Raw genomic sequence first — 14916 nt, 5'->3', positions numbered from 1 at the left:
GACGAGATGTTGGCTGAGACAGAAGGCAAGCGTGCGGGGTGACCGTGTCACACAGGAGCGATGGCCTCACCATCATGGCGGAAATGGGAAAGAATCGCTAAAAACAGACATGCCAGCGGGCAGGTGGCGCAAGAGCACGGTCCCCCTGTGTACACGCCAGTCTGGAGAAATACAAGATGCCAGAAAAGGCGCCCGGCAGACAGGCCTGCCCTTGACATACGACGGCCGGGGCAGACGGACAGCCTGGAACCACCGAAACCCCGGGGTCCCCACACCCACCGGGAGGGGAAAGCAGAGTGTCCCCGAGCTGGTCTGCCCGGAAGGACGCGGCGAGGGAGGAAAAGGAGGCAGGCCCTGCCCAGACTCTCAGGGAGGAAGGGACGGCATATCTGAGTCCCTGAGCAGGTCCAGCACCACAGGGGTCCAGCCCGAGGGCTCCACACACCTCACAGCCCCCGCTGCACAGAGGCTGCCCGCCCGACTCCTGTGGGGAAATCCCACCTTAGCCTCTGAGGGACCTGGTCCCACGGAGACGCAGCCTCGCTCATGTGTCCCCGCGCCGGGCCCTTTACTTGACAGACGTGAACACTTGCTGGGGAGATAGGATCAGCCGGGCGGTGGGGGCTGCTCCCAGGAAAGAACCTCATGGAGTCTCCATGGTTTTATCTCTAATGGATCGTTTGATGGGACCACAGGCGACGGAGTTTGGTATCTCACACCAGCAGCGCCAATGACTTCAAATAATAGCATTTTTATTGAAACGTGCGCACAAGATTAGCAGAGTTCTGGGAGCATCTGCTCAGAGAAAATGGGAGGCTCAGAAGGGGACGGCCACCGGCGGAGACGCCGACGGAGCCGGCCTTCTGGGGAGACAGAGGGGTCACAGGGGAGGGGCAGCTGGGGCCTCGGAGAGGGGCGGGAGGGGCGGATGCTGCCCTGGGCACCGCGGCCAGTTGGCAGCCTGTCCCCGAGGTGTGCTGGCGTCTCCCCATAGGAACCGGGGATGGGCTGGCACCGGAAGGTCCCATCCAGCTTCAGGGGGCCAAGGGCGACCGCAGATGCACGAGCCACTGTCATGAAGGAACAGACTGCACAAGGCGAGCGGGGCGGAGCCTGCAACTCGACACCCAAGTGGAGCCCTCCGACCCGGCCCCGCCTTATTCCAGGCCGTGAGTTATTCTGACGGTACGACAGGACCAAAATTTCCATCCCGTGCGTGCCTGTTTCTGATGCGCATCTTAAAGCCAGGGCCTGCACAGGTGAGGTTTCAAAGGGCAGGTGCCGAGCGATGGAGCAGCTCATCAAAGCTGGACAGGGCCTTCTCGGCCAGCCTGGGGGCAAGCGACTTGTGGGCACACGGTGCTGATGATCGCTCGGTGCCAGCCACAAAGCAGCCCCCACCCCCCCCCGGAACTGGCCTGAACTCCTGCTCATAAAGCCACCAGGAGGCGGCCCCCATGGCGCCCAGTGCCAGCAGCAGCGCGCCAGTCGGGCGCACAGGACACAGGACGGCTGGGACAGGACAAGCAGCACGGGTCCGCAGAGGGCACCCGGGCGCCTGAGACGACAGGACAGGGGCTGCTGGCTCGAGAGAAAGGCGTGGCCCCTCCTGAGCGGGGAGGCATCAGACAGACTGACATGTGCCCCCCACATACCAGCCAGAGCGGGCACGCGGGGTGGAGCTGGTTGGGCTGGGAGGGGCTGGAGCGCGGGCTCCCCTGCGGGGTCGAGCCGCCGGGACATCTCAACGCAGGAGGCTCTGCTGGGTCTGTTCAGGGACGGCCGAGCCTGGGACACGACTCATCCATCCTCACCCACGGCCACACGCACGCAGCGCCTACCGACCTCGTGTGGACACGCGTGGGCAGCCGAGGCCCCCGGCAACCGGGAGGATGGGCCGATGGCTCTCCTGTGCCCCTGGAGCTGCGCTGGGTGGCCCTGACTTGCCCTCTGAACTATGGGATGAGCCGTGAGGAGTCTACACAGGCCCCGTGTCCACCAGGGGCTCCAGCTCCCACGTGAGGCCGTCTGGGTCTCAGCCAACCACCCAGCAGGCAGAGCCACGGCCCTCGGGGTCACCAGCTTCCCCAGGCACCGGCGCTGTGGGCGGCTGAGCTCAGGCCCAGGGAGGCCCCTCCACTCATCACCAGGTTGGAGAGGGGACAGACTGAGGCTCCGGGAAGCCCTGCGGAGCCGCGAGCGTGTCTGTCCTGGCACCACGGCACGGCTGGCCTGTCCTGTGCCTGGCCCTATCCCCTCCACCCAAGGCTGCGCGTCCACCTCCTGCAGCTGGGCCAGCACGAGGGGCACAGGTACTGCAGGTGGCCAAGCCACGGTGGGGAAGGCGCCCCTCCCCGCCAGGTCCACAGGTCTCCCTCCCTGGGGGCTGCGTCTGCGACAGCAGCCTCGCAACATGAGCAAGCGCCATGGAAACCAGCCCGGGAGCAGCCCCCCGTCTCTGACAGCTCAGCCCAGGCACGGGCGGTGGGAGAGGGGTCCCCATGCGGCCGCAGACTCCACAGCGCGAATCCACCACTAATCCAGCCACTGCCAGGCGGGCGGGGGTCTGAGACGGAAGGAACGCCCCGCGACGACGCCTTCAGCAGAAGAACCTCGGTCCCTCCACGCGAGAAGGAGGCGATGCCAGCTCCTCGCCTGGCACTCCAGCCCAGAAGCTTCCTTGGCGGCTGGGCCGCCAGCGACAATGCTGCTGTCTCACGGCCGCGGGAGCCAGGGTGCGCCTCACGGCTCCAACTAAAGTGCCGCTTCCCACAAAGACCCAAACGAGGGCCATCTGCTCCCTCCAGACCAGGCCAGCGGGCCGCGCACCGGGCCACGCGGGGCAGACGGACAGGAGGGCACGGCACTCACATGGGCGGCCTGACCCCTCCCCAGGGCGCATCCTCACAGCCAGAGGCGTCTCCTGGAGCCAGCCTGCCGGGGAGGAACTCCCGCACTCTGGAACCTGCCTGCCTCCGTGCGGCTTCCCTGCTCCCCCTGGGGGCCTGGCGCTCTCTGGATGGGGGGGCCGCAATGGAAGCCCCGTCCCAGTGGCTGGCGTCTGTCCCAGCGTGGCTCATGCGGGCACGGAGCAGGCACCCCGTCAGGGCCTGGGCTGACCCGTGTCCCTCAGCCTCGAATGATCTCGTTAGTGCCCACACGGGGCAAAGCTCGCTGACCCCAGCCCTTCTCTAGCTGGACGCGTGGACTACACTTCCCAGCATCCCTTGCTGCAGGTGTGACCACATGGCCGGGCACTGGCCAATGAGACATGGGCAGAAGCCACGGGCACTACCTCTGGTGTGGCCCAGCAGAGCTTTGGGACACGCCCTCCCACTCGCCCAGGTGACCTGGAAGGCACGCGTCGGGGCGGGAGGGCCCCTGTGGCCAGGTCCCGTTCCTCCAGCACCTCCTCCATCTCCCACGAGACCCCACTGGCTGCAACTATGGCTCAGCCCGGCGACACCCAGCAGCCGTTCAAGGGGCTCCGGGAGAAGAGGGTCCTTGCTCTCCAGCCCTCCAAGTTCAGGACACCTCCGCCCACTGTGTCGTGCCCTGTCCCCAAGGCTGAAGACTACCGGCCACACGCTCCCAGGACCTGCCGCCCCCCGGCCCAGCACGCCTGAGCTCCATGGCCCCGACCCAGTGCCAGCCGGGCAGTGCCTCATCAGGGCCGAGGGCAAGACCCGAGGAGTCAGCCCAAGCACGGCCTGGCCCACAGGAAGCACCACGGATGCGGCCTCGGCTGTCCCCACTTCTCGTCATGTCGTCACGGACGGTAACAGCTTCTCACCCAGGTGCAGATAACGCGATGACACATGGTAGCAGCAGCCCCAGAGTGGAAGCCACCTAAACACCCATCCACAGTGGAATGACACGCAGATGGAGGGACAGACAGATGACAGAGAATTCTGCAGTCACGAAGATGAACGCGCTATGGCCACACACAAGGGCTGAGCGTGAGGCGCACAGGACTCCCTCCTATGGAGCTTGAGTCTGGCCACACCAACCACATCACCCAGGGACACGGACGCACGAAGAAAGCGGCACTGAGCCACGCGTGCCACTGAAGCCAGGAGCATGGTCGTCAGCGCTGCGTGGGGGGGACACACAGAGGGCAGCTGCAGTCATTCGACAAACGCGACATGAAGCAGCGCAGAACGGGCTGCTCTGTGTGACGCGGCTCAGAGAACAAACCCCGCCCCGCGGGGGGAGGAAAGAAAGCGATCAGTAACGTCGACGGGGGCACACCGGCACCTGCCATCTGTCCAGATCCTGTACCAGCCACGAGGCTGTTCCGTCATTATTTTCTTCATTTTCTGATGTTTGAAGTAGTTAAAAAAAAAAATACAAAGAGAACAGCACGGAGGGGGAGGAGGGACGTTACGGTGCAGACACCGACCACACATCTCAGCCAGGGGACCAAGATGACATCACAGGGGTCAGTCTCGGTGGTGGCAGGACCCTGGGATGATGGCATGAGGAGTGCCCTTCACTCCGGGGAACCTCCCGGAACGCACCGCCCAAGCCACCACGAGGAAACCCAGGCAAACCCCGACTGAGGGGCTTTCTCCAGAGTCCTGCCCGGGCTCCTCCAGACCATCGAGCTCACCAGGACGAGGAAGGTCTGAGAAACCGGCCCTGCCCCGAGGAGCTCGGAGACGCGACATGCACACATCACGTGGGATCCTGGGGCAGAAAGGGGCGTCGCAGACACAGAGGGGATCTGCATAAAGGACGGCCATGTGGGTGAGACGCCGCGACATCGGCTCCTCCCCGGACAGACGCCCCAGCCCAGAGCAAGGTGCTGAGTGGGACCGGCTGTGGGGCTCTGCAGGAACTCTCTGACGATCTGCTCAGTTTTCTATAAATCAAAAAGAGTTCTACAAAATGGCTTTTTTCAAAAAGAGAGAGAATATGCCACCAAAACAGTGCACAGACCAGCCTGTGACAAACCTCAAAGGAACAAGGACACGGGCTCACGGGGGACGGTTGGCGCCTGGCACCCACGCTGTGGGCGCTGGCCCCCTGCTCTCCAAGACGCCAACTTCCAAACTCGGGCGGCTGCGGTGCAGCCCGGCAGGCCCAGCTCCTGGAAGGCATCTCCTTCTGCAGAGGCGACCAGGCCCGTCCAACTCGCCAACAAGCAGCCCCCATGATCTGCTCCGGGGCAAGGGCACACTCGGCGGGGCTGCAGGGTGGCGCTCTGCAGGGGATGGACGCGCACCAGGGAGAGGCCTCCAGGCGACCCACCCGCTGCCTTACTCATCGTCTCTCAATAAACGGTCCGGCACCGCCCGCCCTCTCAGGAGGACTCGCTGCCCTGAGACGCTCTTCCTGTGGCCGCTCTTCTGTCATCGCAGCTCAGGACCTGGGCTGACAGAGCAGCCGGCTGGTCGCCAGCGTGTGAACAAGGGACCATCGAGCCGCCTTCCGTCATCCAGTGAGCCGTCCACCCGATGTCCCCAGGCGCCCAGGGGGTCTCAGCTGGTGAGCGCGTGGAGGCGGGGCACGTCCATCCCACGCGCACTTGTATGGGTGACAGGGCCCCAAGCTGGGGAGCTGAGTTATGACACCCGATCTGCGAAGCTGTCAGGCTCCCCCACTTCCACTCCAGGTCCATGGGCCGGGCCCTCCCTGCCATCACGGGGCCTCCAGATCGGCCAGAGCCAGGCACAGGGAGAGTGATCCTTTCCCAGAGGTGCCATGCCTGAGTCAGGAGGGACCTGGCGTGCACCGCCCCAGCTCTCGGAGCCGTGAGGCTGCCCGCGGCCAGCGCAGACCCAACCAGGCCTCCTCCAGGCCCGGCACTGTCCACCACAGCCCTGGGCGGCTGCCTGGGGCTTCATCCCCCACCCGGACTTCCATCCACCTGCTGGGGACAACGGTGAGGCCCTCACAGGGCGGGCAGTGCGGTCCAGCAGCGCCACCTGCAGGCAGGCCTGGGGGGAGCAGGCTTAGGACAGCCGGGGAGGGGGGAAGAGGGAGGGGGCGGGAGGCGCCTGTCCCCGAGGCTCCCTGGGCAGATGAATCGCTGCCCGCAGGGGTGTAGCTGGGAAGTGAGTCGCTGCCTCAGGGCCTGCTGGACGTCCCCAAGGACCAGGTGGCTGGGCAGCCGAGGGGCAATGGAGCAGCCCAGAGGCCGCCCTCCTTACAAGAGCCTGGCTCAGCCTCCCTGGGCACCAGACCCATCCATCAAGGGCCCAGGGCGCCCAGCCTGTCGCCCAAGCTACGCAGGTAACACGGGAGCCGGGCAGCATGTGCACACACAGTGGGCTCCCTCCTGTGCCCCACGGCAGGGAGCACGCCCTTGAACGCACCATGGGCACACACGTCTGCACGCACCAGCACACACACACACGTGTGCACACACACCCACTCATACACACATAACACTCGTGCACGCACAGCTCTCCGAGTGAGGCAGGCTGTGCCACCGGGCGTCACGTGTCCCAGCAGCACAGGCCAGGCTGCCCGACCCTCCCCTGCAACCTCTCCGTGAGGAAAACGCCAAGCGCTGCTGAACCCAAAGGGAAACCTCTCTGTGCCCCCCACCGCGCTCTGGCTTCCTGAGGGTGGGCGGGCTCCCTGGCCCTCCCACACGCGGCCCCCCTGCCGCCCCTGCACAAAAGGACCTGCTTGTCCCACCCAGGACCCTCCAGGAGCGAGTGGGGCTTGTGCTCCCTGTGGGAGCACAGCCAGAAGACCCTCACCCTGCGCCCCGCTCAGGGATGGGACACCCACGATGTGGGAGACCGGATCCCAGGAAACCAGAGCTGGAGGGCTGGGAAGCCGCGAAAAACCACCAGAGACAGAACTCGGGGGGCTGCCCTGCCACCCGAGCCACCTCCCTGAGCCGGGAACCCAAGGGATCTGGGAGGACGGGGTGGGGGGTGACCCTCACACGTCCCGGCTCCTCCAGCTAGACACACGCTGTGGCCTCAGCTGCGCCCTCGCCCTGGACGGGCCTCCTCTCCCCAGGTGTTTAGGATACAGAAGGAAAGAACAGGTGACTGAAGGCCACGCCTGCACCCGGGCCACGCGTTCTCTGCCCACGAGAGGCCCCGGCAGCCCGAGGCAGCCTGGCACACAGGACAAGCCACCAGGTGCCTCCCCATGCGGGCAGCACCGCACGGCAGCAGGCAGGGACGGGCCCCTCTCGAGGCCACCATGTGTGCCAGGTGCCCCCGCAGGGGATGCGCAGCACAACCCGGGGCCCCAGACATGGCCCAGGGGGATGGCATGGACTAGGATAAGGGGCCCTCCCATCCAAACTCGCCTGTCCTGTGGACCCAGGGGAGCAGCTGCGAGGGCGTGCGGAAGGCGTCCATGTGGTGGCACCGGTGGAAACGGAGCATTTAGCGCTACATCTGAGAACCCGCGAAACAACGCCAGGCGAGTGCATCACACGTCGGTTACACATCCTGATAACGAGCTGCCCACTGGCCCACGAGCTAACGAGGCCTAGGACCCACAGGGGCTGGAGCCAGGGGCTGATGGGCAAAGAGCGGCCCAGGACAGGCTGTAGGGACGTCTTCTCTGGATGAACCACGACCACCCGCAGGCTCCAGGAGGGCCTTGCCCGGGGGAGGCGTCTGGCCTGGGACAGCAGGGTCGAGGGGACACGGCCCTCTGCACGCCAAGCCCCCAGGCTGCCCCACACGGGGAGCCAGCCCCTCCCCACACCCATGTCCCCTCCCGCCAACCCTCGTGCCCTCGCTGACCGACTGGGCCACGAGCAGGCCGGCCAGGGCGCGAGCCGCAAGGGCCAGGTCTCTCAAGCCCCATCTCAAGAGAGATTTTGAAGCCCAAAAACGCTTCCGATGTGCTCAGCCTCGCCGCCCGAAAGCCCCACACAAGGCCAGCCTCTCCAAGCCAATTTCACGCTTTCGTCGGCACCAGGTTGCTCACGTCACTTTGACACACGAGTCACACTACCGAGGTGGCAGCAGACCAGACGGCTTCACGAGATGCTAGAAATCTCAGCCTGTTGACACCTAAAATAGAGCCACTGAAACACTCAGAGGTGGCTGCAATCAAGCCACTGCTGATGCAAGAAGAGCAGCGTGATCAGAGGCACGGCCGAGGGAGCGCGATCTGCCGGGGGGGGTGGGGGGGGGCACCTCCTGCCCTGGGGCACCTCGCCCACACCCCCACCCCCCCACCCCCCACTGGCGTCCCTGTGGCCCCAGGAGGGAGCACAGCCTGGAGGACCAGCTCCCGCAGAGACGGCGCCAGCTGCACACGCCATCAGCCCCAGCGCACAGGCTGGAACCCAGGCCTCTGCCGGGGCCCCGCCCTCACGGGCGACACGCACACCAGCAGCAGACACGGGAGTGTGGGCACCCGGTTGAGCATGGCTCTGGAGGACACACATGGGGCACCGCGCCCAAACCTGGGCCCCACCTGGTCCTGGGAGAGCAGGCGGGGCACCCGGCATGACCACTGAGAAGCTGCTTCCCACAGCCGCACGCGGGCACACAAAGGCCCCCCACACGCAATCCCACCCCTCAGGACCAGAAACCAGGACCAAGGCCAAGGGGCCTTCCAGAACATTCTTCCAGTGCAGGCCCCGCTAACTGCTTCCCTAGCGCTCTGGGGATCGGGCGGGGGCGGGGGCGGGGGCAGGGATGGCAGGTGGTCCCAGGGGCCATGGGCAGCACGGACGGCAGGGGCAGAGCGCTGGTCCTCGGGGGGCATCGGTCCTGCCGTGTCACCCAGGGCTTCTGCCCCTCATGTTCCCAGGGTCCCCTCTGGACAGCCTCGGGGATCTTCCGTGCGTGTCACCATCCTGGAAGCCAGTCCTGCACCTGCCAACGCTTCTCTGCGGGACGCCTCGCTGGGCCCCCAACGTGGCTTCCTGAGGCCACGTCCCGGGACCGTGACCGGTGCCTCCCCAGCCTCGCTACCTGCCCACGGGCCGTGCCCTGCCCCAGGCCACCCGCCCTCACACAGGCGTGTACGAAGGACCGGCCCACCCACGGCCAGCACCTGCCCGGACTTGGCAGAGGCCCCTTTCTTCCTTTGCCTTTTTTTCTTTTTTAAGGAAAACATGGGTTTTCTCCCCTAAAGATGGTTCTGGCTGGTGCCCCTGAGCAGAACCAGACCAGAGCAGAGGAGAGGGGACGGCCCCACCCTCCTGCTGCCTGTCCCAGGCTTGGGGACACGCTGCCCCGGGCCCGAGTCTGCACAGGACGAGGAGCCGGGAGCCTCCACCGCGGGGAAGGGCGGCAGCGCCATCTAGTGGCTCCCGGGGGACATCCACCTGGAGACCCGGCAGCTGCTCGCTAGGCCACCGCCACACCCCGCAGGGCAGTGTCCTAGCCAGCGAGCCCACAGTGCACACACACTCACACATACGCACAGACATGCTCACACTCACAGACACGCTCACACTCACATGTACACACATGGACATGCTCACAGTCACACACATACACACAGACATGCTCACACTCATATACACAGATGCTCACACACAGACACGCTCACACGTATACACACATACATGTTCATGTACACTCATATACACATAGACACGCTCACGTATACACAGACATGCTCACACTCACACGTACGTACAGGCATACACATATACACTCACACACACATGTACACAGACATGTTCATGTACTCACACGTACATATACACACAGGCATACTCACACATATACACACACACACAGGTGTGCCCACACACAAACACGTACACATTCACACACACGCTCACATATACTCACACAGACAAACATACAGATACATCTAGTCACTCACACATGCTCACACTTCCACACATACACACCCGCACTCGCACATGGGCCCAGCCCGTGGTCTGCAGTGGCCGCAGGCTGGTCACCCGCGCTCAGCCTGCCCGGCCCAGGAGCCCCTCCCCACAAGCCGTGTGGCCAGGCCCCGCTCCTGCCACGGCTGGGGCCTGGGGCAGTGTGCGGCCCCTCTCCGCTGGGCCAGGACTGGGGCCTCCGTGGAGTCACAGCCTGGCCCTGCCATGCAGAGAGGACGGGAGGGGACCCCTGGGCAGCACTGGGACCACCTGTGCTCAGGAGCACCCGTGTGGGCGTGAGACTCAGGCCTCTGTGGAACGGTCACCCCAGCCCCCTATCTCTCCAGCTCTGTCCCGAAGGTCAAGGCCTCCCAGCCCAGAGGTTTCCACGAGCGAGGGTCACACAGAGCCACAGAGACACAGAGACACGGACCACAACACGCAGGTCGTGGCATCGTGAGAGCTCCCAGCAAACGCACAATAGCGCCACTCAGGCCAGGGCCACGGCAGGGAACAGTCCCAGGACGCCCGCCCTGGTCCCGGGAAGTGTGGACGTGTCACCTCCTGGGGCAGAGGGGATTTGGAAGATGGGTTAAGGCCCCTGAGACGGGGGTGACCCTGGATTCCCGGGGCCCAGGGTCATCCCAGGGTCAGAGGCCGAGATGGAGACGCTGCGCTGCTGGCCGTGCAGACGGAGGAAGGGGCCCCGAGCCCAGGACGCGGTGCCTCTGGAAGCTGGAGGAGGCGGGACACGATCCTCCCCTGGGGCCTCCGGGACCCGCCCTGCCCTTCCCTGGGTTTTAGCTCAGGGAGGCCATGTCCCACTCTGACCTCCAGGACTCTCAGAGAATAAACACATGTCGTGCAGAGGCGCTCGGCTCGCGGTCCTGAAGCCCCCAGTTCATTCCCAGGGCTTCCTTATCCCGCCCAGCCTGTCCGAGCGGCCGCTGCCGGAGAGCCGGGAGGGGATCCTCTCCATCCACATCAGCCGGGGGTCGGGGGGGCACACAGCTGAGGGCAGGGAGGGGGCCTGGCTCCCCAGCAGGGCCTTCTCTGGCTCCTGGGCCCCCTGAGCCGAGGGCCCCAGGATGTCCCAGTGTCCTACAAGGGGAGGGGTGGCCCTCCCTCTGAGCCTGGGGGCCGGTCTTACGGCTCAGGGGCAGCTCTCAGCTGGACAGCAAGGCCCAGGGCGCCTTGGCCAGGGGCTGCCTGGGTGCCCCCTGTGCTGTGTCCCCTGCCCCACCCCCACGTACACAGGAGACGGCGCAGCGGCTGAGCCCGCTTCCCCTCCACCCCTCTGAGCCACGACGGGACCTTCTGCAACAGGTGGACACCGCAAAGCCCCGCTGGGAAGTCTCTGCTGGAAACCCCGAGAACGGGGGGGGGGCCTGCACAGAGGCAGCTCCAGGGTCCCCAGCAGAGGCTGGGCAAGCGCAGGGTCTCAGCTCAGATTCCAGGACGCAGGGGGCTCACCTGCAGACTCAGAGTGGGGCCGGACACCGAACCCAGATGCCCACGGGAGGTGCGGGGGGCCCAGCGCTCCAGGCCACCCACCCCACAGCCCGCGGCCCCCGAGAGCCCCCAGCACAACCGCCTTGCCCCTGACTCGGCCGAGTGGTGCTGCAGGGAGCTCAGCCCCCAGCGGAGGCTCTGGGGGGAAGCACGGCTCCAGGGACCAGGAAGCTCGCTTCTGGGGGCGTGCGGGCCCTCAACCCCAAACCTGGTGGGGACACTGAGGCCGCCTTGGAAGCCAGCAGGGCCCGGGCCCGCAGGTCTCAAGCTGCCAGAGGCCCTGACCTTTGCCCTCCCCGCCCACCAGCCAGGCCGCAGGCCCAGCCACATCCCAGGGAGCCACCAAAAGCACCCCCACTGCCCATCCCCAAGCAGTTGCTCCCGGCCACTCACCAGGACTTGGGCTCTCCGAAGTGCAGGTAGTTGATGCTATAGAGGTCCATGTCCTCCGTGTGCCAGGCGAACGTGGTCTTCCACATGCCAAAGTACAGGTAGGGCGTGTTGACGCCCTCGATGATGGTGCCGCACTCCCGCTCCACCATGTCCAGGATGGTCCGCAGGTTCCCGATGTTCCACTGAGCCACGTCCTGCAGGGCGGCCAGCACGCGGTCAGGGGCGGGCCGTCCCCAGGACACACCGCCCTGGCCACCCCCAGACGCTGGCAGGAGAACAGGAAGGCCAAGGCTCATACCCCCGGGCCCTGGGCCACCACGAGGCCTCTGCAGAGGGCCCCGAGCCCGCCCACCCTGAGCCCACGCAGTGTCTGAAGCCCACCACGGGCGCCATGCCCCGCAGACGCCATCCCTGCCACACCAGGCAGCCAGGCGGGGCGTCCCTGGATCCCAGGCTGAGCTGCATGTGACTCGTACACAGCGAAGGCCACAGTCTGGTCGTGAATCGTTAACGTGCCTGAAAGTCAATGACACGCCGAGGGGGCCCAGCCCAGCACCTTCCCACGGAGGACACGGGCATGGCCCGCAGAACCAGGCACGAGCCCGGAGTCCCCACCCACCAGACTCCCCTGTTCCTACTGCCCCCAGCAGACAAACCCGTCGGGTCATCAGGCTTGTAAAATACGCCTGAATCGACTGCCCGGCCCTGGAGACCGTCGGGGCCTCCTGAGACACGGGCCACCAGCAGCACCCCTCGAGGCCCAGAGCCACCTGCCCGCCTGTTCCGTCCACGTCACAGGCCCTGGACCTGGGGCGTGGCCTGCAGGAGATGAGCCCTGGCGCGGGCTGAGACCCCAAAGTGGGGGCCACGACCAGACTCTCATCACAGGGCTGAAAAAGCCCAGGTCAGGGGCACCGGAAACAGGCCACCTCCCTAAAGCGGGGTCCGACTCGCCACACCATCCAGCCCACACGTCCACAGTGTGGCTACGGGGGGACCCAGGGCCTCGCTGAGCCAGGCAGTAACTCATCCTGTGACCGGGCAAGGCATTTCTCCGCTCTGGGCCTCAGTTTCCCCGCCTGAAGGAGCCTCCCGCACCAGGTCAGACACCACGAACACAGGGCCCTGAAGCCCCAAATCCCTTCCAGAACCTCCCGCGGGCATCGCTCATCGATCTCGGCCTCGGCCCACTGAGCCTGCACTTGGCCGCAGGGCCCTTCATGGGCCCTCACCACGGCCGGCTGCAGGTGGCACATGGGGGCAAACCCAGAGGCCCTGCCTGGACTAGGTGGCAATTTTTGAATTTTTATTTAAAAACAATAACGTGGGGCCCTCATGAGAATGAGAAGACAAGCCACAGACTAGGAGAAAACCTTTACAAGAAACACATCTGATAAAGGACTGGTGCCCAAAATATAGAAAGAATGCTTGAAAATCAACAATAAGAAAGCAAACAACACTTTTAAAAAATGGGCCAAAGATCTGAACAGACGTGTCACCGAGGATGTCAGCAGACGGCAGCTGAGCACATGAAAAGATGCTCCACATCGTGTCACCAGGAAAATGTGTATCAAAGGCACCACGAGGGACCACTTCACACTCGCCAGGACCACCAGAAGCAAAAGGCAGAAAATGACAAGCACTGGGGAGGAGTGGCACCACCAGAATGTCACACACGCTAGTGAGAATGTACAGGGCGCAGCGGCCTTGGAAAGAAGCAAGCCAGCAGGTCCGCAAAGCGTTACACGTGGAATTGCCACACGACCCACAAACTCAGCTCGTTGGTCTAGGCGTCTGCACGAGAGAAATGAAAACGTGTGTCCACAGCAGCGTGATTCACAATGGCCAGAAGTGGAAACCCCCCAGTGGCCACCAGCTAGGGGAGAGTCCACACACGTGTCCCCCATACGCTGGGACACAACGCGGCCGTGAAGAGGAGCGAGCCCCCGACACAGCCGCACGTGGACGGACCAGCATACACGACACTCAGGGAGAGAAGCAGACACAGAAGGACACACGGCGTGTGACCCCATGGACATGAAACGTCCAGAGCAGGCCGATCCGCAGACAGAGAGCGGGCTCGTGGGGGTCAGGGGCTGGGGAGGGGGTGGGGGTGACAGCTAACGGGTCCCCAGTGGTTTTTTGGGGTGATGGAAATGTAAAATTGACAGTGGTGACATCCCACAACTCCATGAATACACTAAAAACTGGTGAATTATACGCCTGAAATGGGGGGAACTGTGTGGTGTGTGAATTATATCTCAATAAGGCTTTAAAAAACAAAAGAGAGACAGTAAGTCGGTGCTCAACAAACAACCCACCCAGCATTAGCTTCCTACAGCTCCATGAGCACGATGGCAGATCACGCAACCAACGGGCGTCTGACTTCACGCGCATCTTCCACGCGAGCACGTGACCTTCGGCTCTGCCGCGCCCGTCACTGCTGGGCTGCAAGCCCTTCCCAGGAGCGGTGACTCATCGACCGGGTGGCAGGGCTGTGGGCCGGGACCCGGCTGGCGGGAGGCCCGGCTGCCACTGACCCGCGAGACCCGAGACCGAGAGCTGCGTCCAAAGTGTGCCCAAGGCAGGAGGGGAGCGAGCAGGGGCTCAGGGCGCACAAGCTGGGGCCAACGCCAGCTCCAGATGGGACCCGGAGAGCACGGCGAGGACAAGGTTCCCAGCCACTGAGCCTCAGTCCCCACCTGAAGGGGAAGAGCCTGGACACTGGAAGGACGGAGCGCCACAAACACAAAGGGTGGGGTTCAAAGTGTGGCTCCTGCCTGGGAGTGCAAGGCTGCAGCTGCAGGGGCCCCAGGAAGACGCCTCTCGCCGTGTCCTCGAGGCCCGATGCCACATGTGGGATGCCCGCCACTGTCCTGCCCCACGGCTCCCAGAACGACACCAGAGGGGTCGAAGGTCCGGACCTGACCCTGACCCTCGGCCGCCAGGGGACCGCTGCCCTGGTCGTGACCTGACACGGGAGTTGGGAGACTGGCCCCTCGCAGAGAGCAGAGAAGCGGGGAGCAGTGGCAGCATCAGGACCATCAGCCGCCACCGAGGAGGCCCAGGGGACACAGCCCACGGCCCCAGTCACCCAGCCTCGGGACCTCGGGCGAGCTGGCTCGTGGTGCCAACACACACGTCCACAACCAAGGCTGCCGACAACCAGGGCGACAGCTCCCGGTCTGCAGGGACAGGCGAGACCCGGATGGGGAGCCGGGGCTGGGGGC

General features: G+C 64.9%; 1 protein-coding gene across 9 annotated transcripts in view; it reads right to left on the bottom strand.

Annotated features, from left to right (window-relative positions):
* KDM4B (lysine demethylase 4B) overlaps positions 1–14916 on the bottom strand; it is a 117362-nt gene that overhangs the window by 56445 nt on the left and 46001 nt on the right. For all 9 annotated transcript variants that reach the window (XR_011440383.1, XR_002808997.2, XR_002808996.2 and 6 more), the window contains exon 6: positions 11687–11880. Coding sequence is in view for 6 of the 9 variants with exons in the window: in XM_070272545.1 (XP_070128646.1) it covers positions 11687–11880 (194 nt within the window). In the remaining 3 variants the exon portion in view is untranslated. The remainder of the gene's footprint in view (positions 1–11686; positions 11881–14916) is intronic.

The sequence above is a fragment of the Equus caballus genome, chromosome 7 (assembly GCF_041296265.1).
Source record: "Equus caballus isolate H_3958 breed thoroughbred chromosome 7, TB-T2T, whole genome shotgun sequence".
Classification (NCBI taxonomy): Eukaryota; Metazoa; Chordata; class Mammalia; order Perissodactyla; family Equidae; genus Equus; species Equus caballus.
Note: the sequence above shows the minus strand (reverse complement) of the source record. Positions and strands in the feature narration are given on the sequence as shown.